Source organism: Pantherophis guttatus, chromosome 2 (genome assembly GCF_059756535.1).
Source record: "Pantherophis guttatus breed Tessera chromosome 2, ASM5975653v1, whole genome shotgun sequence".
NCBI classification, from domain to species: Eukaryota; Metazoa; Chordata; class Lepidosauria; order Squamata; family Colubridae; genus Pantherophis; species Pantherophis guttatus.
Window position 1 is genome coordinate 98,648,007 of NC_142064.1, and position 26,505 is coordinate 98,674,511.

A 26,505-nucleotide genomic window follows, 5' to 3' on the forward strand; every position below is an offset into this window, starting at 1 on the left:
AAAAGGAACATTGCAATGTTCCCTGGTTCCCTTTGGAAGCAGGCCACTGCAGTTTACTTTGCGTCTGCCATACAAATGTTTGTTCTCTAAAATTAATACCATTGGTAAGGAAAATGCAAGTGATTCATGGTCTGTAAATATTTGACAAATGGTGTATGAAGTTACGCAAGAGGTGAGAAAATAATCAAGAGAAGGCTTTGCTATTAAGGCCACCTCCAGGATGGTCCACTGAAGCTGAAAGGTGGAAGATTTAAGGCAGATGAAAAGAAACCCTACATGCTGTGCACAGTTGAACTAAGGAATTTGCTATTCAAAGTGTTGCCAAAGGTTTGAAAAGCAAATTAATCCATTCATAGCTTTTAATCAGGGCCGGATTTAGATGAAAAGAGGCCCTAGGCTATTCCACTTATGAGGCCTTTCACCAGTGGTGGGATTCAATTTTTTTAACAACAGGTTCTGTGGGCGTGGCTTAGTTGGGGGTGTGGCTTGGCAATCATGTGACTGGGTGGGCATGGCTAGCTGGTCACGTGACTGTGTAGGCGTGGTTAGCTTGTCATGTGACCGGGTGGGCGTGGCTATGTGCATAGGGACTACTCAGAGGGCTGAAAAAAGTCATTTCTGACTGGGCCTCGCACTTTTGACCGGTCCTCACACTTATGACCATCCTCACATTTATGCCCGTGCAGCTTTCTTAACACCAGGTCACTCATTTTATAACTGCTTCTCTTCACCATGGTGACAAGATAGGGCAAAAACGTAAAATGTGAGGACAGTTGTAAGTTCGAGGACTGGTCAAAAGTGCGAGGACCAGTCAAAAATAACTTTTTCAGACCTCTGAGTAGTCCATATGCAGAAAAGGACTACCCAGAGGGCTGAAAAAAGTGATTTCTGACAGGTCCTCGCACTTTTGACCGGTCTTCGCACTTATGACTGGTCATCATTTATGCCCATTGTAGCATTCTTAACAACCATGTCACTCATTTCACAACTGCTTCTCTTCACCATGGTGACAAGATAGGGCAAAAACGTAAAATGTGAGGACAGTCGTAAGTTCGAGGACTGGTCAAAAGTGCAAGGACCAGTAAAAAATAACTTTTTCAGCCCTCTGAGTAGTACATATGCATAAAAGCATACAGCAATAGAGAGGAATGAAGGAAGGGAAGGGAAATTAGAGTAGGAGGGAGGGTAAGAGAGGGAGGAAGAAAGGAGGAGAAGGAGAAAGGAAGAGGAAGTAGGGAGAAGAAGAAGAGGGGGAGGAAGAGAAAGTAAGAAGGAAAGAAAAGAGAGAGGTGGTAGGTTTGAGGAGAAAGATTGCTGTACAATAAAAAAGATGAAAGGGAAGAAAGCCAACCCCAAACAAATATAAAGGTATTAAGATAAAGAATGAATTGTTAAACTTTAAAGAATAAAAGAGAACAAATATGAATAAATAACAATAATTAGAAACACACATACAAACATACAATGTATTTTCTTTGAACAGAGTATTTGGCCGGTTCACAAATTTAAACAGTGTTTAGTCATTTCAATTAAATTTACAATTTCTATATTTCTTTTTTGCCATATTTATTCCTCATCTATTTTTGTAAAAAACCAATATTACCCTTCATCCTCATCTCTAATCTTAATCAAATTCAATTTTTCCCTTCTATTCTATATTATACCCCTTCCCATTGTCATCTATTTTTATCCTCACATTGGTTAATTATGTAATATTAGTTGTTTAATATAAATTCAACATTTTAATATAAATCAATTAGTTATATAACTACCTTTTTTGTATATTAATCAATATGAACATGAATATTCCAATTATTTCCATGCAATCCAATTTCTTACAAATCAATTAATTATATTTACCAATAATAATAAACCAAATAATTTCCCCCATATATTCCTCCAAACCACAACTTAACCATTTCTGCTTTCAGAAATATACAATTAATAGTATCTCAATTATTACAATTCCCTAGTTAAATAGACCTTTTTTTCTTTTGTGTTTTAAAATCCTGAACTCTCCTCTTTTTCCCTAAATTTCCCATTGTTTGCACCTACCTTTTTTGGTGAGGAAAAAGAAAAGAATTCTGCCTGCCTAATTTTCCAAACTTGCAGCAACAGCAAAGCAGTTTCACTTTCGTTTCTCAGCATAGCTAGGGGAAAAAAAATCAGCACTCTTTGCAAGGAAGCAGAAGAGCCCTGAACAAAACAGCTGAGACAAATCAGCTGAGAGCCGGGAGGCCAATTAGCCTATGCTGAAGCTCCGTGGGCCAATAAAATTACAAAAAAAACACCGAACCCTTTGTTAAATTGCTGGCTCCCCCACCCCTCGCCCACCACTATTTATTGGCAATAAATAGTGGTGCGGAGGGGCGGGGCAAGCCAGCAATTTAACAAAGGGTTCGGCTGCACCACTGGCTCTAGGGCGGCCCTTTGAAGCCCCGCAGCAAGAATTTAAGCCCTTTGAAGCCCCGCGGCAAGAATTTTTCCTCTAGCCATCGGAGGCAGCAATAGATTGGGAATGGGCGGGGTAAGTGAACGGCCGGTGATCCAACAGAGCAGAGAGTGAGGGTGAGTGAAGGCGTGGAAGCTGCTTTCTCCATCCTGCTCTCTTGCGTCCGGAGCCGGTGGGGAACCACGTGGCAGCCCACGTGGATCCCAGGCAGCGGAACTCAGGCTAGGGAAGGGGTGGGCAGTTGTGGCTCTTTTACAACCTGTGGCCTTCAACTCCCAGAATTCCTGAGACAGCCAAGCCAAGTCCACAGGTTGTAAAAGAGCCACAATTGCCTACCCCTGGCTACGGTAGGGTGGCGCCGCGTGGGTGGGAGGCAAGGGGCGGGCGAGCCAGCAATTTAACAAAGGGTTCGGCCGAACCCCCTAGAACCCCCAGAATCCCACCACTGTGTAGGCCCCTCTTGATCTTGAGGCCCTAGGCTGAAGCCTAGTTAGCCTATAGGAAAATCCGGCCCTGCTTTTAATCATGATGTTGCTTATTGCCATCAGAGTAAGAGAAAAAATGTCTCAAAGTATCAGCTGCTGCAAAATATGAGCAGAAGGCCAATAATGTTCTAATCTCGATGTGAGCAGAAGGCCAATAGTGTCCTTGTGCTAATGGGACTCACAAAATGCCGATAGGCCTTTGGTTTGTTTTAGCAGGACTCCTGTGAAATCTTTCACTTCCTTCTAGCATATACATGGAGCTAGCCACTCTCCAGCATGCTATGGCAAACATTGTCTCCAAGCGACATAAAAACACAGACGCTCCACAAAGTCATAGGCTGATAGTCATAGGCCAGAGCTATACATTAGTTATAGGCAATGAGCTGGTTTATTATGGCATTAGCATTAACCCTCATTGCAATAACATGGTAGGAGTCAACAAGAGAAACCAGATCTTAAACCAAAGTAATGGCAGCACATACATCAACTTTCATTTAAAGCAGGAGTGCCAAACTCAAGGCCTGCGGGCTGGATCCAGCGCATGGGGTGCTTAGATCCAGCCCATGGGGCCAGCCTGGAAATAGCAAAGGACCGGCATACAGTGGCTTTGCTAGTGAAAATGGGCCACACACACACACCGTTTTTGGCCTGGACAGCCTCCTGAAGCACCCTGCCGGCCAAAGCAGGGTGTGCGGGGGCCACCCGTAGTCACCCCATGCCCTGTTTTGGCCAGCTGGGTGCTGCAGGAGGCTGTCCATCCCATCTCCTCCCCCCCCGACCTGGCCCATGGAGGACAACTACAATGCTGATCCAGCCCTCCAAGAAATCCAGTTTGACACCCCTGATTTCAAGCAATAAAAATAAAACTATCCCCATAGTGAATACTTATATCTTTATCTAAAAAGAAGAAACCTCCACTGAAGTGTCATCTAAAGCCAATGTGCCAAGGTGTTTCTTAAAATGTTCCAATCTGAGTTAAAGAAGGCATTTGGATTTGTTCTAGAGCAAACAAGTAGCAAGTTCACATATGTAGCTGATTCAGAAAAGCATAACTTCCATATAATTTAGCACGGATTCTAGATTCAGAATGTCCATTTTAAAATAGACCTTTGATCAGCAATATGCTGGACTTTCACAAAATTTAAGTCCTTTAAATTTAGATCTCTAGTTCAATGCCTCCTTATAGGCATGATTGTACATCACACCAAGTCACATAAAAATAGTAACTCTGAGACTCATGTACATCATGTAGAAGCTGGAAAGTACTTGAAACTTGCACAGAAAATGCAGGAATGATACAGGACATCCGTGTGTCAATCAATTATACTGCAGGATGGGTAGACATTCAATATCTTTATGCTCAGAGTATCTTTTTGAATTCCTTATAGTTGGAATATTATAGTTGAGATTTCAAGCTGAAAAATTCACAGGATGTTTACAAAGGACTCGTTATTTGGTGAGGGGAGTTCTTATTGATTTTATTGCACAACAACCTTGGCTTTATATTTTATTGTGTAATCCAACTAAAATATCACAACACAGGTGAGGTGGCAGGGGCAGGGAAAAGAACTTGGTTGGAGAGTTATTTAAAAATGTTCTTCTAAGCGTAAGCAAAGTGCTGAAAGAATACTACTGAGTCATTAAGTAGCAGAACATCCTAATGAAAATAAAATTTTAAAAAACCTTATGATATCTTGATTGCAGTATATGGACTTAGCCCAGCAGTTATAAATACTAACATAAGCAATCATTTTATTTGAAGCAAAAGATAGATTTGTTTAAGAAATGGGTGAGGGTAGACGATTCTCAGTTCTATCACACCTGCATCTTGAAGAAAACAGAACACAAGGCAGGGAGATCATTTTAAAAGACAAAAACTCATTTCACTAACAGGTAAGAAACTGACACAGGGACAGGTATGAAAACCTCTTGCCATTTACTGTAGTCTCAACAAGGCTCCTTGATGATACAATACACTGTCAGGGTAAGAGAAATAGATGCACTTAATAGGAGGGAAGCGGGCTAGTATTTGAAAAATAAATGTATCTTCAACAATCCCCTTCTAGATTGGTACTCAGAAATAATAATGGACAATGATAGGGGAAGCACCACACAAAAAAAGCATGGCTTAATTAAATAAGCCATGCTTTATTGTACATGGATTATAGGGATTCTCAATTTTAGTTTCTAAACAAATTAGTAGCCTCCAGAGATGATAATCTGAACTAAATTGATACTGGCTCTTTTGTCCACATTTGGGCTCTGGATGATTGTTGCTCTAAGTCAAAGATGGCTTGAAGGCCCTGAAATTCCTTAGGCCACCGTAGCCAGATGTGGGCTGCTGCCGGTTCGGACCTGTTCACCTGAACCAGTTGTTCCGATTCTGCACAGTTCGGAGAACTGGCAAATTGGACCATTGGCTGGCCCACACTCTCCTGTTTTTGGGCATTTTCAGCCAACTTTTCCTGCCAAAAACACCCCGAAAAACGGCCTGAAATCACCCCAAAAACAGCCTGAAAATGGCCCAAAAATGCTGGCTGCGAGAGGAAGAGAAGTCAGGTGAGCTGGACCCAGACATGTCCTGGGTCCCCTTGTCCCAGAAGCAACAACCTGGCACTCTTCTCCTCTCTGCTAGCCCACTTCTTCACATGGTATTGTCCAGCAACAGAGACAGAGAAGGAGGAGGCGTTTCTATGTGATCCTGTTTCTGTGTGGCACTCTACCCTCAATGTTAGTGGCCGCCACTGCCCCCTTCACCCTTTCTATCTCCGCTGCTGGGTGATCCCGTGTGAAGAAGGGGGCTAGCAGAGAGGGGAGAGTGTGAGGTTGCTGCTTCTGGGATGAGGGAACCCGGGAAGTGTCTGGGTCCAGCTTACCCAGCTTCTCTTCCTCTTGAAGCCAGCTTTCCCAGTCTAGCTTGACGCAGTCTCTCTCTCTTTCTCCCTCTCCCTCCCTCCCTCCCTCTCTCTCTCTCTCTCTCTCACACACACACACACAAAATAGGTTGGATCTTTCTTTCCTCCCCCCCCATTGGAGACTCCTGGATTCCCTCCCCAACCCTGCCTATCCCATACAGGTACCACCAGGGCCGGATTTTCCTATAGGCTAAGTAGGCTTCAGCCTAGGGCCTCAAGATCAAGAGGGGCCTGCATTCAAATTGTTAGCAAAATTAAAATTACACTTTCACTATAGGTGAAAGGGCCTCATAAGTGGAATAGCCTAGGGCCTCTTTTCATCTAAATCTGGCCCTGGGTACCACCCACACAAGTGACATAGAGTTGGCCATGCCCACTCAGTCAACATGACCCCCATCCAGCCACACCCACCCAGCCAGTCATTAGGGCAGAGAACCAGTTGTTTAAAAAATTTAGCGCCCACCACTGACCGTAGCCATGTTTGTCAAGACAAACTCTTCACATGCAAATATTTCTTAAATTCTGGATTTGCATTCTTGTACCCATAAGGCTACATACCAAAGCAATATAGGAAGAAACCATATCAACAATCAACAAATGGCACAGAGAGAAACTACTATACCAGGCACAAGCCCCAAAACTAAACAACATACCCAGCCCCAAATTCAACATTACGTAAAAAGATGAGGGATCTTACCTGTTATAAATGTCATCATCTTCGCCACCCCAGCCCCAATAATTATTGGGAAACCCATTGATTTTTTGGAATTGCTCCTTACTTAAAGCAGACACACCTCCAAAATACTGATTGTAAGGTAAGCTGGAAGAGACAAAGATAAATTGTTCATTTAAAATCATGTGATCACAGAGAAGCTTGGATTATATCTCTAGTCACAATTCTTGATGGAAGAGATCAGAAAAAGTGACGTGTCACATCAGACTCCTGTAAACTTGTCTGTGCCAATATATAAGTCTGTCTTTTCTGAAATCAGAGTTCAGAATTCATTAAAACCATTTTTTCAAGTTGGAAGGAGCCAAAACTACTTTTTTAAAAGACTGGAAATCTTTTATGGAGATTTTGATGAAAATGGAAAAAAATGAGCTCTATGGTTCATTTTTATAGGTTTATATAGGAAGAATAATTCTGTTATTCGAGAGGATGGAAACAGTACTAGCTATGTTTGTAACTGCTGCAAAGATCATAAATTGCTTCTTTAAATATTTCTTCTTTCTTTTTTCTGGATCTACAGCATATTGTTGTTCACTCTTTTCTGTTTTTCTTTCCTATCTTTATATATCTTTTTTGCTTTTCTATATATGTTTTCATTTTTCTATAGTTTTAATTTTGTAAAAAAAAGTTCTTCGTTAAATTTATATTTTTATTATGCTACATATAAACATATACATATTTATACACGTGTGTCTCTGTGTATAAATTTTATACACACACATATGTATTTGTATATGTATATGTATACATATACTATTATTCAAGCTTTACTGAGCTGTCAGCAGCATCTAGGTAACCTTGTCTGAGGTCGGAGGGCAAGCTCGGAAGGTAAGGTAGGGACTGGTTAGCACTTAGATGGGAATATAAGGTTGGAAGCTAGACTGGACAGTTAAAAAAAGTAAGAATAATTAGAGTGTCATTAGAACAGATGCCACATTTAGTTGTGAAGGTACTCCACTGACACAAGCTATGACTCAAAAAGAATCACTTTCAAGATCCCCCTAAATATTGGTTTGGGCCCCAACAGAGAACATGCAACAGAAAATCTGCCCTCCTTCCAATAGTATAATGCAAGAGTAGATACAGTCATATTCTCCGGATCCCCAAGACTAGAGATTATTTATTATATTTATTTGCCACCAACTCCCAGTAATTCCCTCATATTGGTATATGTTTTATGCTAAATGTAAACAACCAACTTCTTACCGAAATCCAAATTTATCCATAGATACAGAGAGGTGCCTGGGCTGGTTGTAACACTTATAGATATTCCTGTCATCCATCGGGATTAGGTCAACATCACTAAATACAAAGCAGTCATAATCATATTCTTTCAATGCTTCTGTGAAGCCTACATTCAGAAGCTTTGCACGATTAAATGTTTCTTCTCCATCCTAATGTAAGAAAAGAAAGAAATGTTAAGAGCCTCCAAAAGACTAGTTAGTACTTCCTATTTATTACCACCTAGGGCCTTCATCAGAGGCAACATATACAACACCACATACTCATATAAACCTACTATTTGCAAGTTTTCTGTCCAGTTTGGCTTATATTTAAGACCAACCACAAAGTTTATATGAAAGGAATGTGTTCATTTTGCCTTTCAATGAACTTCCCTTCAAACTCTGGGAAGAGAGAAAGCAGACACAGAGCAAAGAATTTCACTATGTTCTGCATCAGCCTTCCGAAACCTGGAGTTTTCTCAGTCCATTGGGGCTGCTGCTGAGATGGCCCTCCAGACTGCAGTTCATCATTTTGGGGGATGCTGCTCATTTTCATATGTTAAGATTGTGTACAGTCTTGTGTAAAGACCTGTCTCTTCTTCCCATTCAGTTACCTGAATGTTGTTAAAACATATACAGTAGTTCGGATGTTGTCCAATGAGGAACAGTGCCTGCAAGCCTCATTTACGGAGGGAGGAAAGGAAAACCAGCTTCCCAATAAAACAATTATTTAGATCATATTTTAATGTTTACAATTACTTTAATAAAAGAGCCTGGCATCATACAAACAGCTAGATCATATTTATTATAGTGGGAAGCAAAACGAAAGATTCTCTATGGAGGTCAAGTGTGTTTGTTCCCAGTGTCATCACCTTTAACTTTTTCCATTCTTCCTCTGCTATGTTTTGTTAACCAATGAAGAAACCCAACTATCAGGTTTTTTTTAAAGGATTTAGGGTATTATTGTCCTGCTTGTTCCACAGAACCATTTTCTGGCCACGCCTGGATGGTGTGACAAGAAGCAGAGTAGAGCCAGAACAGGATTTGGCAATCTTCAGCAGAAAAAAAAAAGAGTACTAAAGACAAGTAGAAATTTTCAAGATAGTTATATTGAATGTGATAAAAAATTAATAACTCCATACTCTTTATAATACCCAGATTAGTCCCAGCACAACTGAAAGAGGTATCTGACAGAACCCTTTCTTCTGGTTGTTTTCATTGACTGATTGTGCCATCAAAAGAGTGTCAACTCTTAGCAAGCATATTTTTTTTCTCCATGAGTTGTTTTCAGAGATTACTAAAAATAAAATGTACATTTTGGGAGTTTCTAAATTACAATCCAGTTCTACATTTGTTGAACTTGAAATGTAATGGAAATGTTTATGACCTTGGCAAAAATTACACAGCCAAACACAGCAATGAAAATCCCCTTTAAGTGAAGGATTGGATGAAATTACCATTCTCTCCTTCCAATTAACTCTCTTCACAGAGAAACTAGTCAACCATATGATTGTGGTCACAATTTACTGTGGATCAGTAAATAAGCAAAATAATAAGAGTGGGGCAGAATTAGGAGGTCACTTTCACAAGATCCCCTTAAATATGAATTTCGAAATAGCAGAATTATTAAAGGCATGTTTTGTAAATGGACACGTTTCCATTTCTGTTTCTGTAGATTCGGCAAAGACAAACCATAATAACATCCCACAGTGGATAAAATGTTGAACTGGAAAATCAATTACATAGGGGAAGAATTATTTATTTCTAACACAAATTACTTAAAATGGATACCATAGAGGTCTTTTAAATGGGTTAAGAAATAGTTTTTATAGTCTCAAGTGACAGGTTATAGCTATTCCTGTTACATTTCCCTATACAAAGTCACTGCAGCAAAACACATGCAGTTAGTTCTAGCCATTATCTCTGGTAAATCAACTATTATTTTTTAAAAAGCCAGATTTGTGTGTGGATTAATTCATTTGTGGAATTATCAGTTTACCTTTTTTGTATCAAGCAGAGGGCTAATCAATACCAAAGATACAGCTGCATATTACTTTTTTAAAAAAAATACAACTCATATTCAAGTTTAGTTAATATATTTTAGCTTGAAAATGCCCTATTGAAAGAGAGGATTCTCATTTAACTTTTTCTTCTTCTCCAAAAAAGGTTAGAATTACTTTAATTCTTATTTTAGCCTTAGTACAATAGCTCTGCAAAATAGAAAAGCTGTTATGTTAGAAGGGTGCATATAGTTTTACCTATTTTAAAAACCTGGCTAAATTGTGGGAAAAGACTAATTCTCATCCAAGCCGCTTCTTCCGCAGAATTGATCGTAAGCTGGATCCCAAAATAGCAGCCTTGTATAGAAATGTGGCAATGTGAAAACTTCCCATCATTGAAAGCAGCAGCCTGAGCAAGAGACTGCATGGGGAAAATTCAACACAGTTGTAGAGTCCCTTCTGTAAATGGTGTTGCAAAATGAAAATATGCTGGTTGCATTTCTTTGGAAACTGTCACATGTTCTTTCCATTTTCTAGTTCAATCAGCAAACATGAAACTTAGAGATGAGGGAAGAATTTTCTTTGGCACTAAGTACTTTGGCAGAACAAGGCAACTGTCAGATTCTAGAACTGGCAGCTTCAACTTTTCCAAAAAGGTGTCAGTGGAGCAAGTCATAGCCAACAGAATCTGACCTGGAATAGATGATCTTCTGGCCACCTGGCTTTCTCACAGTTTAGCCAAACAAACAAGAAGATATGCTGGGATGGTCTCAGGTCAAATCTTGTCATCCACAAAATCATTCCACAGAAGCCACCATTTCAGTCTCAGCTGACAATCAGATCCAAGCTAATATACATGAACCACTTTGTACAGTATATCTCAAATCCCCCATTATAATTTCTTCTCATCAGTCCTGGCCTTGTCTCAACATTTCCTTTTTAGGAAAATGCAAATACAACCAGCCAAGTTTGCCAAGATAATTTCCTGGCATGTTTTCTTGAATGGCCGATCTCCTCTTTAAATTAATCATGTTAGCTTCAGCTTCCTCTCAAGGGAATAAACAAAGGCAAAAAAATAATAATAATGCAGGAAGGAACCACAAACCAAACCCACCTTTTGATAAAGATCATGACCTAAAAAATATCTCAATAACTTCTTCAGCTTCACGCTCATATTTATGACAAAACATCCATTCAACTATAGTAAGCATTCACTTTCTCTGCCTTCCGTGTTTGAATGTGGAGACTTAAACTCTGAATTTCTGTCTCATCTATTCAAATCCAACCAAGATAACGGTGATATTAAATGCCTCTCAAGCTTGAGCAGCTTGATAAAGACATTTATAGAATTATTATTAAATGTCTAGAAGTTACCAAAATATAGATACTTTGGAAAAGGCCTTACTTCATCTTACTTTCTTAATTAGAAAGCTTCCCATTCATTTAGTTAGCTGCTTAGACAGCTGCTGGGGATATGTTATTCTTCTCATTTTCAGCAGCGTTCCAAAGCCTGCAGCAGAATACACAACTGATTTACATAGAAGCAACTCATTCTGCATTTAATGGGGATAACTTTCTATGTCTTCCAGATTGACAACTATCTTATCCAATTACTACACTGGAGGATGTGAAACCAGCAATCCACCTAGGTCAGTGATGGCTAACCTTTTTGCCATTGCGTGCCAAAAGCGGGGGGAGCATGGGGGGGTTGCACACGAGTGTGCGCATACCCATAATTGAATGCCCCCCTGCACCCGTGACACCTCCACACTCCCCCCGTTTTTGGCACATGATGGCAAAAAGGTTACCGGTGGGCTGGGTAGACCCGTTTTTCGCCCTCCCCAGGCTCCAAAGGCTTTCTTGGAGCCTGGAGAGGGCAAAAACACCCTTCCCCCCCACCCCGGAGGCCCTCCGAAGGCCAGAAACTGTCCGCTGGCCAGTGTGCGCGGGCACACTGCAGCTGAGCTAGGGCAACGCTCGTGTGCCCACAGATATGGCTCCACGTGCCACCTGTGGCACGCATGCCATAGGTTCGCCATCACGGACCTAGGTTAACATGTAATTTCATTTCCCTTCAGGAAACTCAGGCATTTGTGAAATTAACTATTGGTTGAAGGACTCATACAAAAAGCCTGATTAACAATGATATATCAAACCAGTGTGAGCAAAACAATAATGCACTTTATTGTGTAATTTGGTTCTGAACAATTAGGAGTGGAAATTAGGACATATTATACCTCCAATAAAGAATAACTGGAAAATGAATATGGGATAACAACACCCTCAAGTTTAAATTCTTGCCAATCTGGAAAAAAATATTGCAAAGGTATTTGATACTCCATCCTCCAACTATAATCTGATGCATAAAATCTTATTTTGCAAAGCACTGGAAATTGGAGAATGTCATTTGAGCGATTTAATCAAATAATAGGTTATTTAATACTTAAATTGGTAAATAGGGTAGATAACTAGATTTGTAAAAAATTTTACAGTGTATATTGGGTCATACTTTCAACTTTAAAAAAAATAGCATGGAATATATTCATTAAAAGATCAAGAAATTGCTTCCCATTTACCGGTGTGTGCTGATACCTACAGTAAATACCTCCTACACCCTCTACTTTCAGCCACCAAAGCATAGGAAGCAAATCAGGAAACCAAAACCAGTTACTGCAGAGGTATCAAACTCACGGCGTCACATTGTCGTCATGTGACATAGCATGACTTTTTCCCCCTTTACTAAACTGGGTGGGCATGGTCAGCCTGTGACGCATCCGGGCTGCGGGCATCCCTGACCTAGTGCAAAAATATGATTGGAAATAGAGGAACAGTGATGGATGACTTTAAGGCTCCTGTTCTGGCCTTCATCTTAGAAGAGAAGAAATATTCCAACATCTGAGTCAAAATTTATCTTTACATCGTTTTCTATTTGATGCAGAGGTAAAAAAAACAAAACCACAGTATGTATCCCTTTTGTAAAACACATGCTTGCTTTGTGTTGCAAGATCAAATGCATTTGGATTCTGGCTCAGTTGAAGCAAGAGAACACGTACGGAATCTATTTCAGCCCAGAGTATCCTTTTGCGAAGGACACAGATGTATCAGCTCTTTAAGACAAATTGAAAACCAAAGAATCATAGGGTTGGAAAGGACCTTGGAGTTATTCTGGTCCATCCCCTTAACCATGGGACTAGTACAAACACCTAATCTTCAAGGAATTACAGTATTTCCTTATTTGCCATGGAATTTACTGGCCCTGCATAATGCAGCACATTTTTGCATTGCAAAAGTTTCAGGTATACCGTATCAGTACATGAAAAAGTCTACCCCACAAGTTTGAGCAAAAAGCACTGATTCAACTCAAGGCAAGAAGGTAGAGGCTGCCAGACCATTACCTGACCTGGGGGAAAACACCTATTTTATCCCTCCAATCCCATCCTATCACTTATTCTCACAAGTTGCAGCTAACCAATTCCCATGTTGACCCACACTGCAAGTAAAAGTGAGGCCCGAATCATTACTAGCATGCATAGATATTATCTTTTGTATCTATGCATCCATTGAAAACACAGAAAGTGTCACTGTTGCAGAAGAATCAAGACAAACTAAAGCCTGGGAGTTTAAATGTCTGCTAAGTAGCTAAAATAGCCAAATTGTGATTGGAACCATAGATGGACCTGGGGAGCAAGCACAGCCCTCCCTCTACACACCATTTTGCCATTATTTCTTATCTTTATAGCAAAGACGGTTGGGAATCTCACTTGGAAGAGAAGAAGAATGGAGAAGGGGATAAGAAGCTGTGGTGGGTTGCTACTGGTTTGTCCCAGATCGGGAGAACCGGTAGTGGTGGCGGTGGGAGGCTCCACCCACCTGGCGGACATCTCTGCACATGAGCAGAAGCTTCTGTGCATGCGCAGAAGCAATACGTGCACAAGTGCACTCGCAAGCAAACCGGTAGCGGCCAAAACTGAAACCCACTAACGGTAAGAAGTGGTAAATAGAGGGGAAGGTTTCTATCTCTTTACTCTGCCTACTCTGTCTTCCTTTCAAATTGCATCCCCTAATTGCATCTTCTAATTTAGCAGTCTGGCAGTCTCCCACATCCTGGTCTACTACTTCATGTCTCATTTGGCTATCAGTCAAGGAAGGTAGAAAAATTTGGAACCCAGGAAGAAAACTATCCATTTGGAAGCAACGTGCAGAAGGGGCCCCAGCATAGCAGGAACTGGCAGACTAAAATCAGAACGTAACAGGCGTGACAGGAAAATAGCAGCTCTGGAGCATGTAGTTTTAAAAGGAAGGACTTCCTGTTGCATTTTGGACAACTGATGTCCAGCAGTATCCATTACACAATCCATTTGCAATATAGTCCATTAACCATGTAGTAAAAGCCATCTGTTTACAGCTTTCAAAGACACAGGAAGGGGGATGGGGAGAGAGGAAAAAAAATAGTTTCCAATTCTGTATACTAAGGGGGGGGCAGGGCACACAGGGAGATGAATTTTTTTTCCAGAATGTTCTATTCAACAATTATGCCAATTCTTCACCGTATTTTCCACTTTGCCTTATAAAATTGTGATCTAAGCATCGTTTTTTATCCCACATGAGTTTGGGACATTAAGAAAAGGATGCTTTCTCTCCCCCCCAGCTTTCTCTCTTTGCCATTTGTACCCAAAAATAGAATACATAGCAGTCACTCTATAAAATCCTTAAAATAACAGAGTGGCAAGATATAAACATAGCAGCAAGTATTTGGAATTTGGTCTCAGGGGACAAATATATGTGTAAGTTTGCTTGAATAAAGGATGTACTTCATATAAGATATGTTATCTAAGTAAATGATCCATAATGAAATAAATTGAATGCTTCTTTCTCTCAGAGAACGGGGATCTTTCAAACTTTTTTCAAATTCTTAGGCTGCAATAACATTGCCATAGAGGAAACTCCACTAAACTATAAGGCTTGCATATGAATATATATTTAAAGGTTCATACAGTATTGTCCTTTTCCTTCCTTTCACATTATAACCTACTTCAGGAACCTCAGATTATTCTCAATCTGCACCAGTTCTGAAGAAAAGCTGTTCCAATAGTCCACCCCACTTGATTTTTTCAGTTCTATAATTCAAGCTATTGTCAGACAGAAAGCACAAGATTGACAAGAACCATTGTCCTGACACAACTTGAGGACACCCTTTGCTCCTTCCCCATGGTGTTTGTCAAAGAAGAGGCTGCAAACTAATTACCGGCCAGTTTGACAAGCCAGCTGGATTTCTGCCTGAAGCAGCAGCTGTAGGTTTCTGTCAGGTCTGCAGAAACAAACCCTGCTGCCTCCATGAAGTGAGCCAATCCCACACAAAGCTCTCCTAAGTTGCAACAAGTCAAACAGCTGGCATCCATTAACAATCTGGCACAAATCTTACCTCCAAGCAACAAACAGCCCAAATTGGCGCTATGAGCTTAGAGACTCAGATCAGGCTTTGGATTGTGACTGTTCTCTTGCTCGAACTCTTAAGTTGGAAGCTTCCCACCCTGCTTGGTCTTGCAGTGGAATTCGTGTTTCTTTCGAGTGTTATTGGATTAGGAAGTGGTAACAAGCGCAGATTTCCTAGACTAGTGAGACCAAGGAGAGTAGTTGTGCTATTTCCACGATGGTAACTTAGGCAACTTCTTCTCTGGGCTCTAAGAAACTCAACAACTTGCAGCATTGTATCCAAGACTATCTAATGCAGGGGTGTCCAACCTTGGCAACTTTAAAACTTGGGAACTTCAACTCCTAGAATTCCCCAGCCAACAGTCTTAAAGGTTACCAAGGTTCGATGTTCCAGTTTCAATGAACAGACCAACAGGAAGGGAGCAACTATTCCATAAGGTAACCTGTGCTTTATTAATGATTTCTCCACCATGTGCAGCACAGAGATGTGTTAGATGGCATAAAGGGCATGCCCTACCTCTCCATTTGTGATGACATTCAACCTGTGCTCTGTGCAGATAAAAACCTTGCAAAAGCAATGCAAAATGATTCTAGGCAAACATACCAGAGTTTTTTTTGGAAATCTTGAGAAAGAGCTCCCCTGAAAAAAGCTGAAGCATTTTATAATGCATTTTTTTTAAGCAAAAATCAGGTCCGAAGTACAGATTCCTCAAGTAGGATGCAAAGGAACTATAGAGAAGTAATATACTTAGCAAAGATTGGTGAAAATACATTCCAGTTCCAAGAAAATGGGGATTGACATGCCTCTCCCTACCTTGCTCAAAGAGCCTTCTTACAAATTCTCACTTTTCTCTACCCTCATTTCAGGCTGGGTTTCTATGTAACACATTTCAGATGTTTCCAAAGTCAGTGCAAGGGATTTGAGGGCAGTTTGTTTTGTACTGAAAGGTAAGAGGTGGGACGTTACCATGGAAGCAGGAGGAGGAGCAGCATTTCTTCCCTCTCTTATTTTTTCCTATGAGATGCAGAACACAGAAGGACGCAGATGTAGTAAGAATCATTCACACAGAAATTCTTGGTGCTTCAGTGATTGCTTTGCTATAGGACAGGTTTAATAAGAAAAAGGGAAGATTTCCCCCTTAGAAAGGAAAGGGGGAAAAGAGAAGGAAGAATAGATGCAAAGGAAGGACAGACAAGGAGGAGAAAAAAAGAGAAAAGCAATTGTCAAGAAAGTAAAGAAAGACTTTTTTTTAAAAAAAACCTGCAGATATACAATTCTTGCAAAACCCCACCACCATCTGGATAATTTACGAATCATGGCCAACAGTGTTTGTTGCATATTTAACTGGTTGGATATCTAAAAAAAAAACAAAAAAAACCCAACTCTCAAAACATCCTGCCATAATAAAGTTAATCAAGCTGAATATTTCCATTGACAAAATTAGTTCATGGCACTCAATCATTTTTATGTGGCCTTTGAGTAGCAATGGAGGAAGCACTAGCACACCTGAGACCCATGTCAACTCAGCCCAGTTTCTCCTATCTGGGCCTTTCAGATGTGATAAACTCCAACACACAAATGTTTTAATTAAGCAATGAATGCAGGCCTTTGTTGTCAAAAACATCTGAAAAGGATCAGATTGAGGATAGCTGGGCTACTTCCAGCCATTAAAATATTGCAATTAAATGACCATATCCCATCCTAGGTTGCAAAAGAAAACATGAAGATTTAAAAAGATAGTTTAAGTAGTCAATTCCAACTAAGTACAATGGTTGCCTTCTGGTTAAGCCATTAATAGAAACTATTAGCAAAGTTTGCTCAGATATAAAATTGGAGCCACAGCATATATAGGAAGAGGATGATAACACAATGATTCCCAAACTTTATGGAGTGTTATCTGCCTTTTAAAAGTCCTCATATTAGGTGATTCAAGCAGAGTGTCCCAGGGCAGCATTTTACAAGTCTGTATGTGAGACATATTATTCCGAGGCAAAGAGAGGGACAATTTATGAGGTTTTTCTGACCTGTCAGGTACCAAAACCAACCCCATCACTGTGAAGGCTCAAGACATAGATATTAGGATGCCAGCAAGCAATGTTAAATAGGCTAGTCTAGGCCTGAAAGAAAACAGATTATTCCCACCAATTGTTTCGTAAGCCAATTTACAAAATATGCTCAACCTTTTTGCATATAACAGTGGAGTGGCAAAAATAAATTTAACCTGGGCTCTAGACTGATACAAATTCAGAACATCTTGACTGAAATCACATCTAAACTAGGGTGTTTAATTGATGCAGTCTCTACCCACACAGAGAATGTAGAACTACTAGTTCCTCCTTGAGAATCAGGTATTACTAAGCACATCATGCAGCTGTGCATAATCTATGAAACTGGCAAACTTCACAACCTATGAAACTGGCACATGAGAATCACATCCTGAAGGCTCACAAAACAAGAAAACCCCCTAGAACCTTTATGCAAACAGATTAAACTTTGCAAGTTCCCCATGACTTGTGGTTTCACATTATGGGAGGATACGCCACTTGTGGATTGTTTTAGTGGTGTAAATACACTCATTATTTATCAGAAGAATTGGCCATGACTCTCTTACTGCATTTCTTACTGTTTGTAGCCATGTGCTCTGATATGGATATTGTGTTAATACAAGAAAGGTGGTTATAATACAAGCCATATGGATGCCATAACACTGGTGGGTTTCAAAAATTTTTACTACCGGTTCTGTGGGTGTGGCTTGGTGGGCATGGCATGGCTTGGGGGTGGCAAGGGAAGGATACTGTAAAATCTCCATTCCCACCCCACTCCAGGGGGAAAGTTACTGCAAAATCCCCATTTCCTCCTGATCAGCTGGGACTTGGGAGGCAGAGAATAGATGGGTGCGGGGCCAATCAGAATTTTTACTACCTGTTCTCCGAACTACTCAAAATTTCCACTACCGGTTCTCCAGAACTAGTCAGAACCTGCTGAAACCCACCTCTGTGCCATAAGACATAAACTAAAAATAATGTGTTGAGGTCTGGCATCAGCTTCTTTGGTGCCCAGGGCTAACAGTAAGAGCAGAAAAGTATGAAACCTACACTCTGCAAGTCACTAATCTAAAGCTCCTAGACCTACCAGGAATTGAATCTGGGTAACTTTTCTAAAAAAAAATCAACTTTCTTTGTCTATGTCAGAGTATATTATATATACTCCAAATTTCCTATATGCCTTTTACCCTCACAACCTTACAATAACGTATTTTCCTATGCAATATGCCCTAAAAGAAAGAAGTCAAAAGGGGGAAGGGATTAATTGTCTTCTTTGAATATCACAAAGATAAAAATGTATTCTCTCTGGCAGGTGAACCAAGGCATCTCAATAGGACTAATAATACAGAAAGAAGGAAATTCACCCAAAGAAAGATATTCTAAGAACTGATGTCTGAGAATAAAGATATGATATGAAAAAAATCTTCATTAATCAAAAACATCTTGAGGTATCATAGGCCACAACTTAGTACTGCTCCATGAATCTCTGGATTTTTATAGAATTCTGTAACTTTACTATTTCTACTCAGGCAAAATATGACAGGCCCCCATGATTATTTTAATTCTATAAGAATAAGTTAACTCACTATGAGAGTTATTCATTATAGTTCTTTATAGGTTAACAAGCTAACAAGTCAATTTACTATATTAAATATTCAACAACAGAAATAACTGTAACGCCATCTCTTTATGGCTTTATTATTGGAGGTTCAGATGTAGTTCGAGGACCTCGCTTTCGATGCTTTGGCCTGATTTGTAGACCATTGGCAGACGTAAAAGATTGGGGTTGGGTTTGTTTTTTTTTGTTTTTTTTTGTAATCTACTTTGAAGTTCTTATAAAAGCTTTGGCTTATAGTGTTGTAATGTTTTTCTATTGTACTTGGTTCATTTTTAAAGGCAGTTAGCTGCTTTCGTAAGCCAGGAATGCAGGGCATACAGTTTAGAAAAAAAAATAATAATAAGCAACTGTTATTGATTTTGTTACAGCAGGCAAAGCAAGGATCTTTCAAAAGATTAAGCTTATTTCATCACTATGCAGTACAAAAACATACCCAAAAGAAACCAACAGCACACACATACCTCTTTCGTATGTGCACCAATCTCTTCAGTACTGCAACTCTTACCTGATTAATCACATAGATACCATAATCGAGCTGCTGCCTTTGCAGGATTGGATGCAGGTAAAACAACCAGTATTTCAAGTGTTCATCTCGATTTCTGAAAGGGATAATAATTGCCACTTTCTGAAGTGCTTTGCAGTCCTTTGGTGTATAGCGGCCTCCTTCCCTGAGTTCTGGATTTTCTTTCTCCACATTCTTCAGATTCACAACTTGTGAAAACTCCACATGCAGTGGACCAACTGGGAGGAGAAAAAACAAAACAAAACAGGATCAGATCAAATAAGGTTATGGGTGGCAGGTGACTCTTTGAGAGTCATTGCAAGACTTTAAAAGAATCTAAAAACTACAGTAGGCGCCAAGGTTCATTCTAGCTATGTTTATGAAGGTGTTATGTGCAAAACTCAAAACATATTTCAGAAATCTCATTTTGGCTTCCTAAGTGTTACATCTCTAGAATTTTTACTATAGAAGGGTAGTATCTAAGCAAAAGGATTAACATTATTCTCATAGGTATCCCGCCTGTCAAAAGTCAAGATACAATCTTTATGTCAGATGTAAATGCCTTATTCCCTAATGTGTAAATAATGTATATATGGGATATCAGGGGTTAACTTATTCTTTGACTCTTAATGTATTCATAATTCACCACTCCCACTCTTGGCTCCACCCTTTGTATATATAAGGAGCCACCTTCACCATTTTCTTCGCTTCTATCTGTGAATATTCAGTGAATATAGAATGCCTATTATAATTAAAGAGAAATATATTTAAACCTCTAACTCTTATTATTATTATTGAGTCTGATCCTGAAAATATTGCAACAAACTGGTAGCAGAGGATGGTTAATTGACTCAATAAATACCTAAAAATGTCTAAGAAAGATAGGCCCAACACCAGGGCCTACAGCAAAGAAATAGAAACTGAACAAGAAATAATCAACGAATCCACAAACGCGATTTCAAGAGAACCCGGAGAATACACCACTGAAGAAGAAGAATTAATAAATGAAAATGATGGCCAGGAGGAAATCGAAATAGAAAATAACGAACTCAGGTCAGAGATATTGAAGTTATTAAAAAGCCAGAAGAATGATGAAAGCCTCATCGCGAACCTCCAAGAAATGCTGAAGAACAGCGGAGCAGCGAGAGAGAAAAACATCGCTAAAGAGAAACCCAAAGACCAAAAAACTGTGAGTGATATGACTACAGAGAAAGTCGTTATGAAAAAGAAAAAATGTGATCCCGCGCGAAATTTTGAATGGCAGCCATCTTGGTTTCAACAAGCCTCCAAAGTGAGCGAAGCAGAGCCAATCAAAATGCTCAGTTCAAAATTTCTGGCGCGAAAAACGTTATCAGACTACGAAAGTAAAAAGGAGGATTCAAACTCTTCGGAAGAGCCAGAATCAGAAAGTGAAGACGACTTAACGAAATCCCAAGTAAAGTCGGCAATGAAGACGCTTTTTGCTGCATTTGGGCCAAAATTAAAAATTTCCAAAGCGCCAACGAAGAAGCAAGCGAACAAGCCGATACTTCAAGACCTGCACGCTCCCATCCTGACTTCGAGAGCGACGACGCCCGAGCCCAGAGAGCCATGTCGATTCCGCCCTACACCGCAGACCGAAGCAAGTGCCAACGCACCCAAAAGAAAGAGAAGAACAGTCGCCGCCATCAGAACTCCTAAGACCGAGCCAGAGACCGACTCGTCTGAAGAGGAGCGGAGCGAGCGAGCTACAATGGAGAGAACCTTCCACGACGACGCCAAAGAAGAAATGAACAACGCGCATGTGCGAAACTACGTAGACGGTCCGGAAAGACTTGAACTGGCCAGAGAACCGCGCAGACTCGTTGCGAGCATCCCTATGCCGTTTTGCAATTTCCTACACTTGCGAGACCACGGACTACCTCAGGTTGTAAGTAATGGACAAAATAATGTGGGTAACTTACCCAGTGACTTCCCAAAACTTAGGGTTGATGGCATTAATTTGCAAGAATGGTATCAACAGCTCCAGGTTGTCTTTATGAAAGAAAATTTACTATTTTTTATCACTAGTCCCCCAAGAAGACCTTGGACTTTAAAAATAGATTGTTTACACCATAAGGCATTTTTCTTAATAATATCTAGCGTGTCTCCTGCAATGTATCATAGCATCAAACCAAATCTGTTTCAGAAATAATTCAATGCATGTTTAATTTGTTTCACAGCGATAGTGTAGCTACCACCACAAGAATGTCTAAGGATTTCTTTTCTTCCAGAGTAAAACCAGGGGTTTCCATAAGTGAGCATTTAATATCTTTAAACAAAATAAGAGCTGAGCTGCATTTGAGGGGGGAAGTGATTTCAGATCAAACAATGAAAAGTGTTATTATCAACTCACTTGATTCATCATGGGATAGTTTTATGTCACACTTAGACACCATCAATCTAGGATATTTATCAATAGAAAGTCTATCTAACAAATTGATAGCAGAAGACAATTCAAGAAAAAATCGTTATAGCAATCACACAGAACACAAATCTTTTAGGAAGGTAGCTTTCCAAGAAAAATATAATGAAACTATTAAATGCCACAATTGTGGGTCCAGGGAACACAATAGAAGAGATTGTCCCAAAATTTCAAAGGAAAGACATAGGTCAGAATATAGGAATAAATACAATTATAGACAGTCTTCAACAGATAGACATAAATATAGAAGCCCACCAAATTACAGAGAAAGTAGAGGGGGCAGAGAAAATTCAAAAGAGAGAAAATCTGGTTCACTGAATGGACTAAATAAACAAGACAGCACTAAAACGCAACAAAATGAGAACAATAATTGGCTTATTGATTCTGGGGCAACTAATCACACCACTAATAACAAAAATATATTGTCTTCATTTACAGAAGATAAGTTTGTAATAAAGGTAGCTAATCAAGAAAAAGTTCAAGTATTAGGCAGAGGGAATGTGACCTTGCCTGGTCTAGGAAAAATAGAGGGGGTATTGTTAATACCAGAAATACCTCATAACATACTAAGTGCCATAAAACTAAGCAGAGATTCTGACATCAATATAGTTTTCTCAAAGGGAAAAGCAAATTTAGAGAAGAATAAAACAAATGTAGGCACTGTGATGATTAAAGGAGGCCTACCCTATCTGATAACAAAAGAAAGATGGTTACATAACATTGATTCAAATATGGAAGATTGTATTGAGGCAGATGATGAAAATATTAGTAACAGTGACAATGATGAATGTAAAATATCTCATGATCACACAGATACACACAATGAGAAGAAACCAAAAATAGGTAAACCAATTCATGACGAGTGTGCTCACATCTTACATAGGAAGTTAGGACATGCAAGTTTTCCTGTAGTACAAAAAATGACTGAACACGCAGAAGGTGTCAAAATTAAAAATTGTGAAAATTATTTGGAATGCTCAGTATGTAAATCTACTAAACTAAAAACAGCTCTAGTAGTAGCATCCGCACTCAATCTTGATGTATTTCAATATGACATACAGACTGCGTATCTACACGCAAAACTAGATAAGGAAATATATGTAAGAGCACCTCACAGTCAATACACTAATAAAAATGAAATTTGGCTATTGAACAAGAGTCTATACGGATTAAAGCAATCTGGCAAAAGATGGTACGATTGCTTGGTAAAAGTACTTAAGACCATGGATTTCAACGCTACCACTGCTGATAACTGTTTCTTTGTCAAAAAGAGTGATGATCACATTGAATTTGTATTGATTTATGTAGATGATATTTTATATATAGGAAAACACAAAGAGAGAAGAGAAATCTTTGTAAACAAGCTAAATGAACATTTCTCGTTGAAATCTCTAGGTAAAGTAAACAAATACCTTGGTGTACAAATTAACAAAACTAGAAGGGGATTCAAACTTACTCAGAAAGATAAGATTATTGAACTTCTAAACAAATGCAATTTAAACAATGCCAAACCCTGTGACACTCCTATGCAAACTGATTTCCTTAGAAATACTGATGAATCTTCCCCTGAATTCAAGGATAATACATTTTATAGATCAGTCATAGGTTCACTTCTTTATATATCTAATTGGACCAGGCCAGATATTGCATTACCACTCAATTTATTATCAAGGCACGTTAGCAAACCAACAATGTATCACTGGGAAGCTGTCAAAAGAATTTTAAGATACCTGAAAAGTACATTAGACTTTTGCCTAGTATTAGAACCTAGTGATAATAAAGAACCAAAACTTACATGTTACGCAGATGCGGATTGGGCTGGAGATATATCATGCAGAAAAAGTACTTCTGGTTATATTTTTCTGTTAAATGACTGTCCAGTTTACTGGTACACTGGTAAACAAGAACTGGTAGCCACTTCAACCACAGAAGCGGAATATGTTTGTTTATCCAAAGCTGCAAATAACCTTGTATGGTTTAATGATTTAATTTCAGATGTTTGGAAAAAACCTGCTTTGCCTTTTGTTATGCATGAAGACAATAAAGCAGCCATTGAAATATCTAGATCCGATGCCATTGGACAAAGATCCAGGCATATAGATATAAAATTTAAGCATGTGAGACAATTGTCTCAAGATGGATTTATCAAAGCAATGCATTGTGATACCTCTGAACAATTAGCTGACATATTGACGAAGCCTTTACCTTCTAAACAGCACAAATACTTAACTTCCAAATTGTATGTCTTATATTGTCCTGAATCTGAATGTAATTGGTGTTGTATAGCGAACCGGCATTTAGAGGGGGATTTGTCAGATGTAAATGCCTTATTCCCTAATGTGTAAATAATGTATATATGGGATATCAGGGGTTAACTTATTCTTTGACTCTCTATGTATTCATAATTCACCACTCCCACTCTTGGCTCCACCCTTTGTATATATAAGGAGCCACCTTCACCATTTTCTTCGCTTCTATCTGTGAATATTCAGTGAATATAGAATGCCTATTATAATTAAAGAGAAATATATTTAAACCTCTAACTCTTATTATTATTATTGAGTCTGATCCTGAAAATATTGCAACACTTTATTTCTTACATCATTTTAGTTTAAAATTCTATTTTGTTGGCACCCACCTTCCATTGCTCTTGGTCTGGGGCTTGTGTCCTACACTTTGGGCACATCACCTTCCCTCAGCCATTGCTAATTCTGGACTTCTCTCATCATCCACTTCATTGAGCAGGGTGGGGAATTGGATCTAGACCAGTAACTTGAGCATATTCCCTATACTGCTGGTTAGAAGGAAGACGGGGTGGGGGGGTGGGATTTGACATCCTAGATCAGGGGTGTCAAACTGGCAGCCCACAGGCCGGATGCTTCATGTGCAGGCCACGCCCACCCCAGCTCCACAAATGGGAAAAATGTCGCAAAACATCATGAGACAGCAATATGACACTGCAAGTTTGACATCAATGTCCTAGATTAAAGAAATTGTCTCAAGGTTCCATGTGCTCACTTTTTTCCATTGGTCTCCTGAATACTGTAGTGAAACTGAATGTAGCATCAGCAATACATAAAAGACCTATTTTGCAGATCGGCCCTACCCCCAAGATATTCATCACGGTTTTGTTTTAAAACTTACTTTACTTATACGTTTGTGTGCCACCTACTCCAAAGATTCTTTGTTCCCAGATCTTTCAGAGCTCTTGCTATATTTCTAAGCTTGGTGAGAGCATCTTGGCACACCATGGAAACTATATAAAGCTTTTTATTCTTTCTTTCAATGACTGAAACTTGGCCATGTCTGTACAGTGGTCAACATATTACAAGGCTTTAGGAAGATTTGGTTATGAGGCACTGATGATTATGATTTTCATAGTCAGGTTGGTACTCAAGACAAACTAATAGATGCATCTAACACAGAAGGTTTATTTTTCAAAGGTAACATTTGTGCCTTAAAAGGTATTTGCATGTTGCAATCTCATAATTCAAAAAGTGTTTCTGGTAAGAGATCTGTAACATAATATATTATGATACATTACAGATCTGTAATGGAGTCCTTAATCATAGTTAAGATAGCAGTAGCACTTAGACTGATATACCGCTTTACAGTGCTTTACAGTCTAAGCTGTTTACAGAGTCAGCATGTTGCCCCCAGCAATCTGGGTCCTCATTTTACCCACCTCGGAAGGATGGAAGGCTGAGTCAATATCATATCCACACCAGCCCTTAGGTACTATAAGCATAAATCAGACTTGTTAAAAGCAATGTACAGAAATTACATCTTCAGTCGATCTACTATCAAACTTTTCTAAACTAAACTGGATTATTTTTTTTTACCCCTTTAGGGATTCTTTTTTATTATACAGCCACAATGACTATTTAGGACAAGCTTGTATTTATAATCCTATCTGTAGTAGTGTAACAGGGAATCTATATGGAAAATTCCTGGATGAGATACTGTCTAGGAACTCCACACTGCCTTTGTTCTCTTATCATGGAATTAAAATCAAAGCTGTGACATAAATAAAATTCAACTCGGCAGACGGTAATGAATTTGCCTAATTGTAATCCACAAACCTCAACCCAGCAATAAATACATTGCCATTTAGAAGTGGAAATTTATTACAGTCATTCTTAAATCACCTTGTTAACTGCCATGGGAGGTTTCCCCCCTCCCTCTTTTAAAGAAAAACTTTCAGCACTAACCACATGCAAAACAAAACCTCTTTTGGGTTTGGCTCACCCACTGAAACTATGCCCCTCCAAATGCTTCCACATCAAAACTACAAAGCAAATGGGATCACTAACACAAGCCATTTGCCTGGTTTCAGCACACTCTCTAACACAAATACACATGCACAATCCCATCCTCTTTCCACATTAGATTAGCAGCTCAGAATAGCTGGAACAAGATCATGTAGCAAAAGGCTCCAGGAAGTCTGAGAAAGGGCAACGTTTATTCTTCTTAAGAAAAATGAGACCTGGCGGTGGAAGACTGGAGATTTTAAACATGGACCTGCCCCAATCTTATTAAAATAAGGGATAGGAGGGACCCAGCCGCAGTTAATTCTAGCTTTGGCAATGTTATGATTGGATTACTCCATTCTGTACTGGTCAAAACTGCATTCAAATATATTATAGTCATTTGGCTTT

At 39.4% G+C, this 26,505-nt stretch overlaps 1 protein-coding gene across 2 annotated transcripts in view; it reads right to left on the bottom strand.

The window, feature by feature from the left end:
- B4GALT1 (beta-1,4-galactosyltransferase 1) overlaps positions 1–26,505 on the bottom strand; it is a 63,214-nt gene that overhangs the window by 12,499 nt on the left and 24,210 nt on the right. For both annotated transcript variants that reach the window (XM_034410825.3, XM_034410826.3), the window contains exons 2-4: positions 19,408–19,643; positions 7,789–7,976; positions 6,550–6,672 (exon numbers count right to left, since the gene is read on the bottom strand). In XM_034410825.3, coding sequence (XP_034266716.1) covers positions 6,550–6,672; positions 7,789–7,976; positions 19,408–19,643 — 547 coding nt within the window. The remainder of the gene's footprint in view (positions 1–6,549; positions 6,673–7,788; positions 7,977–19,407; positions 19,644–26,505) is intronic.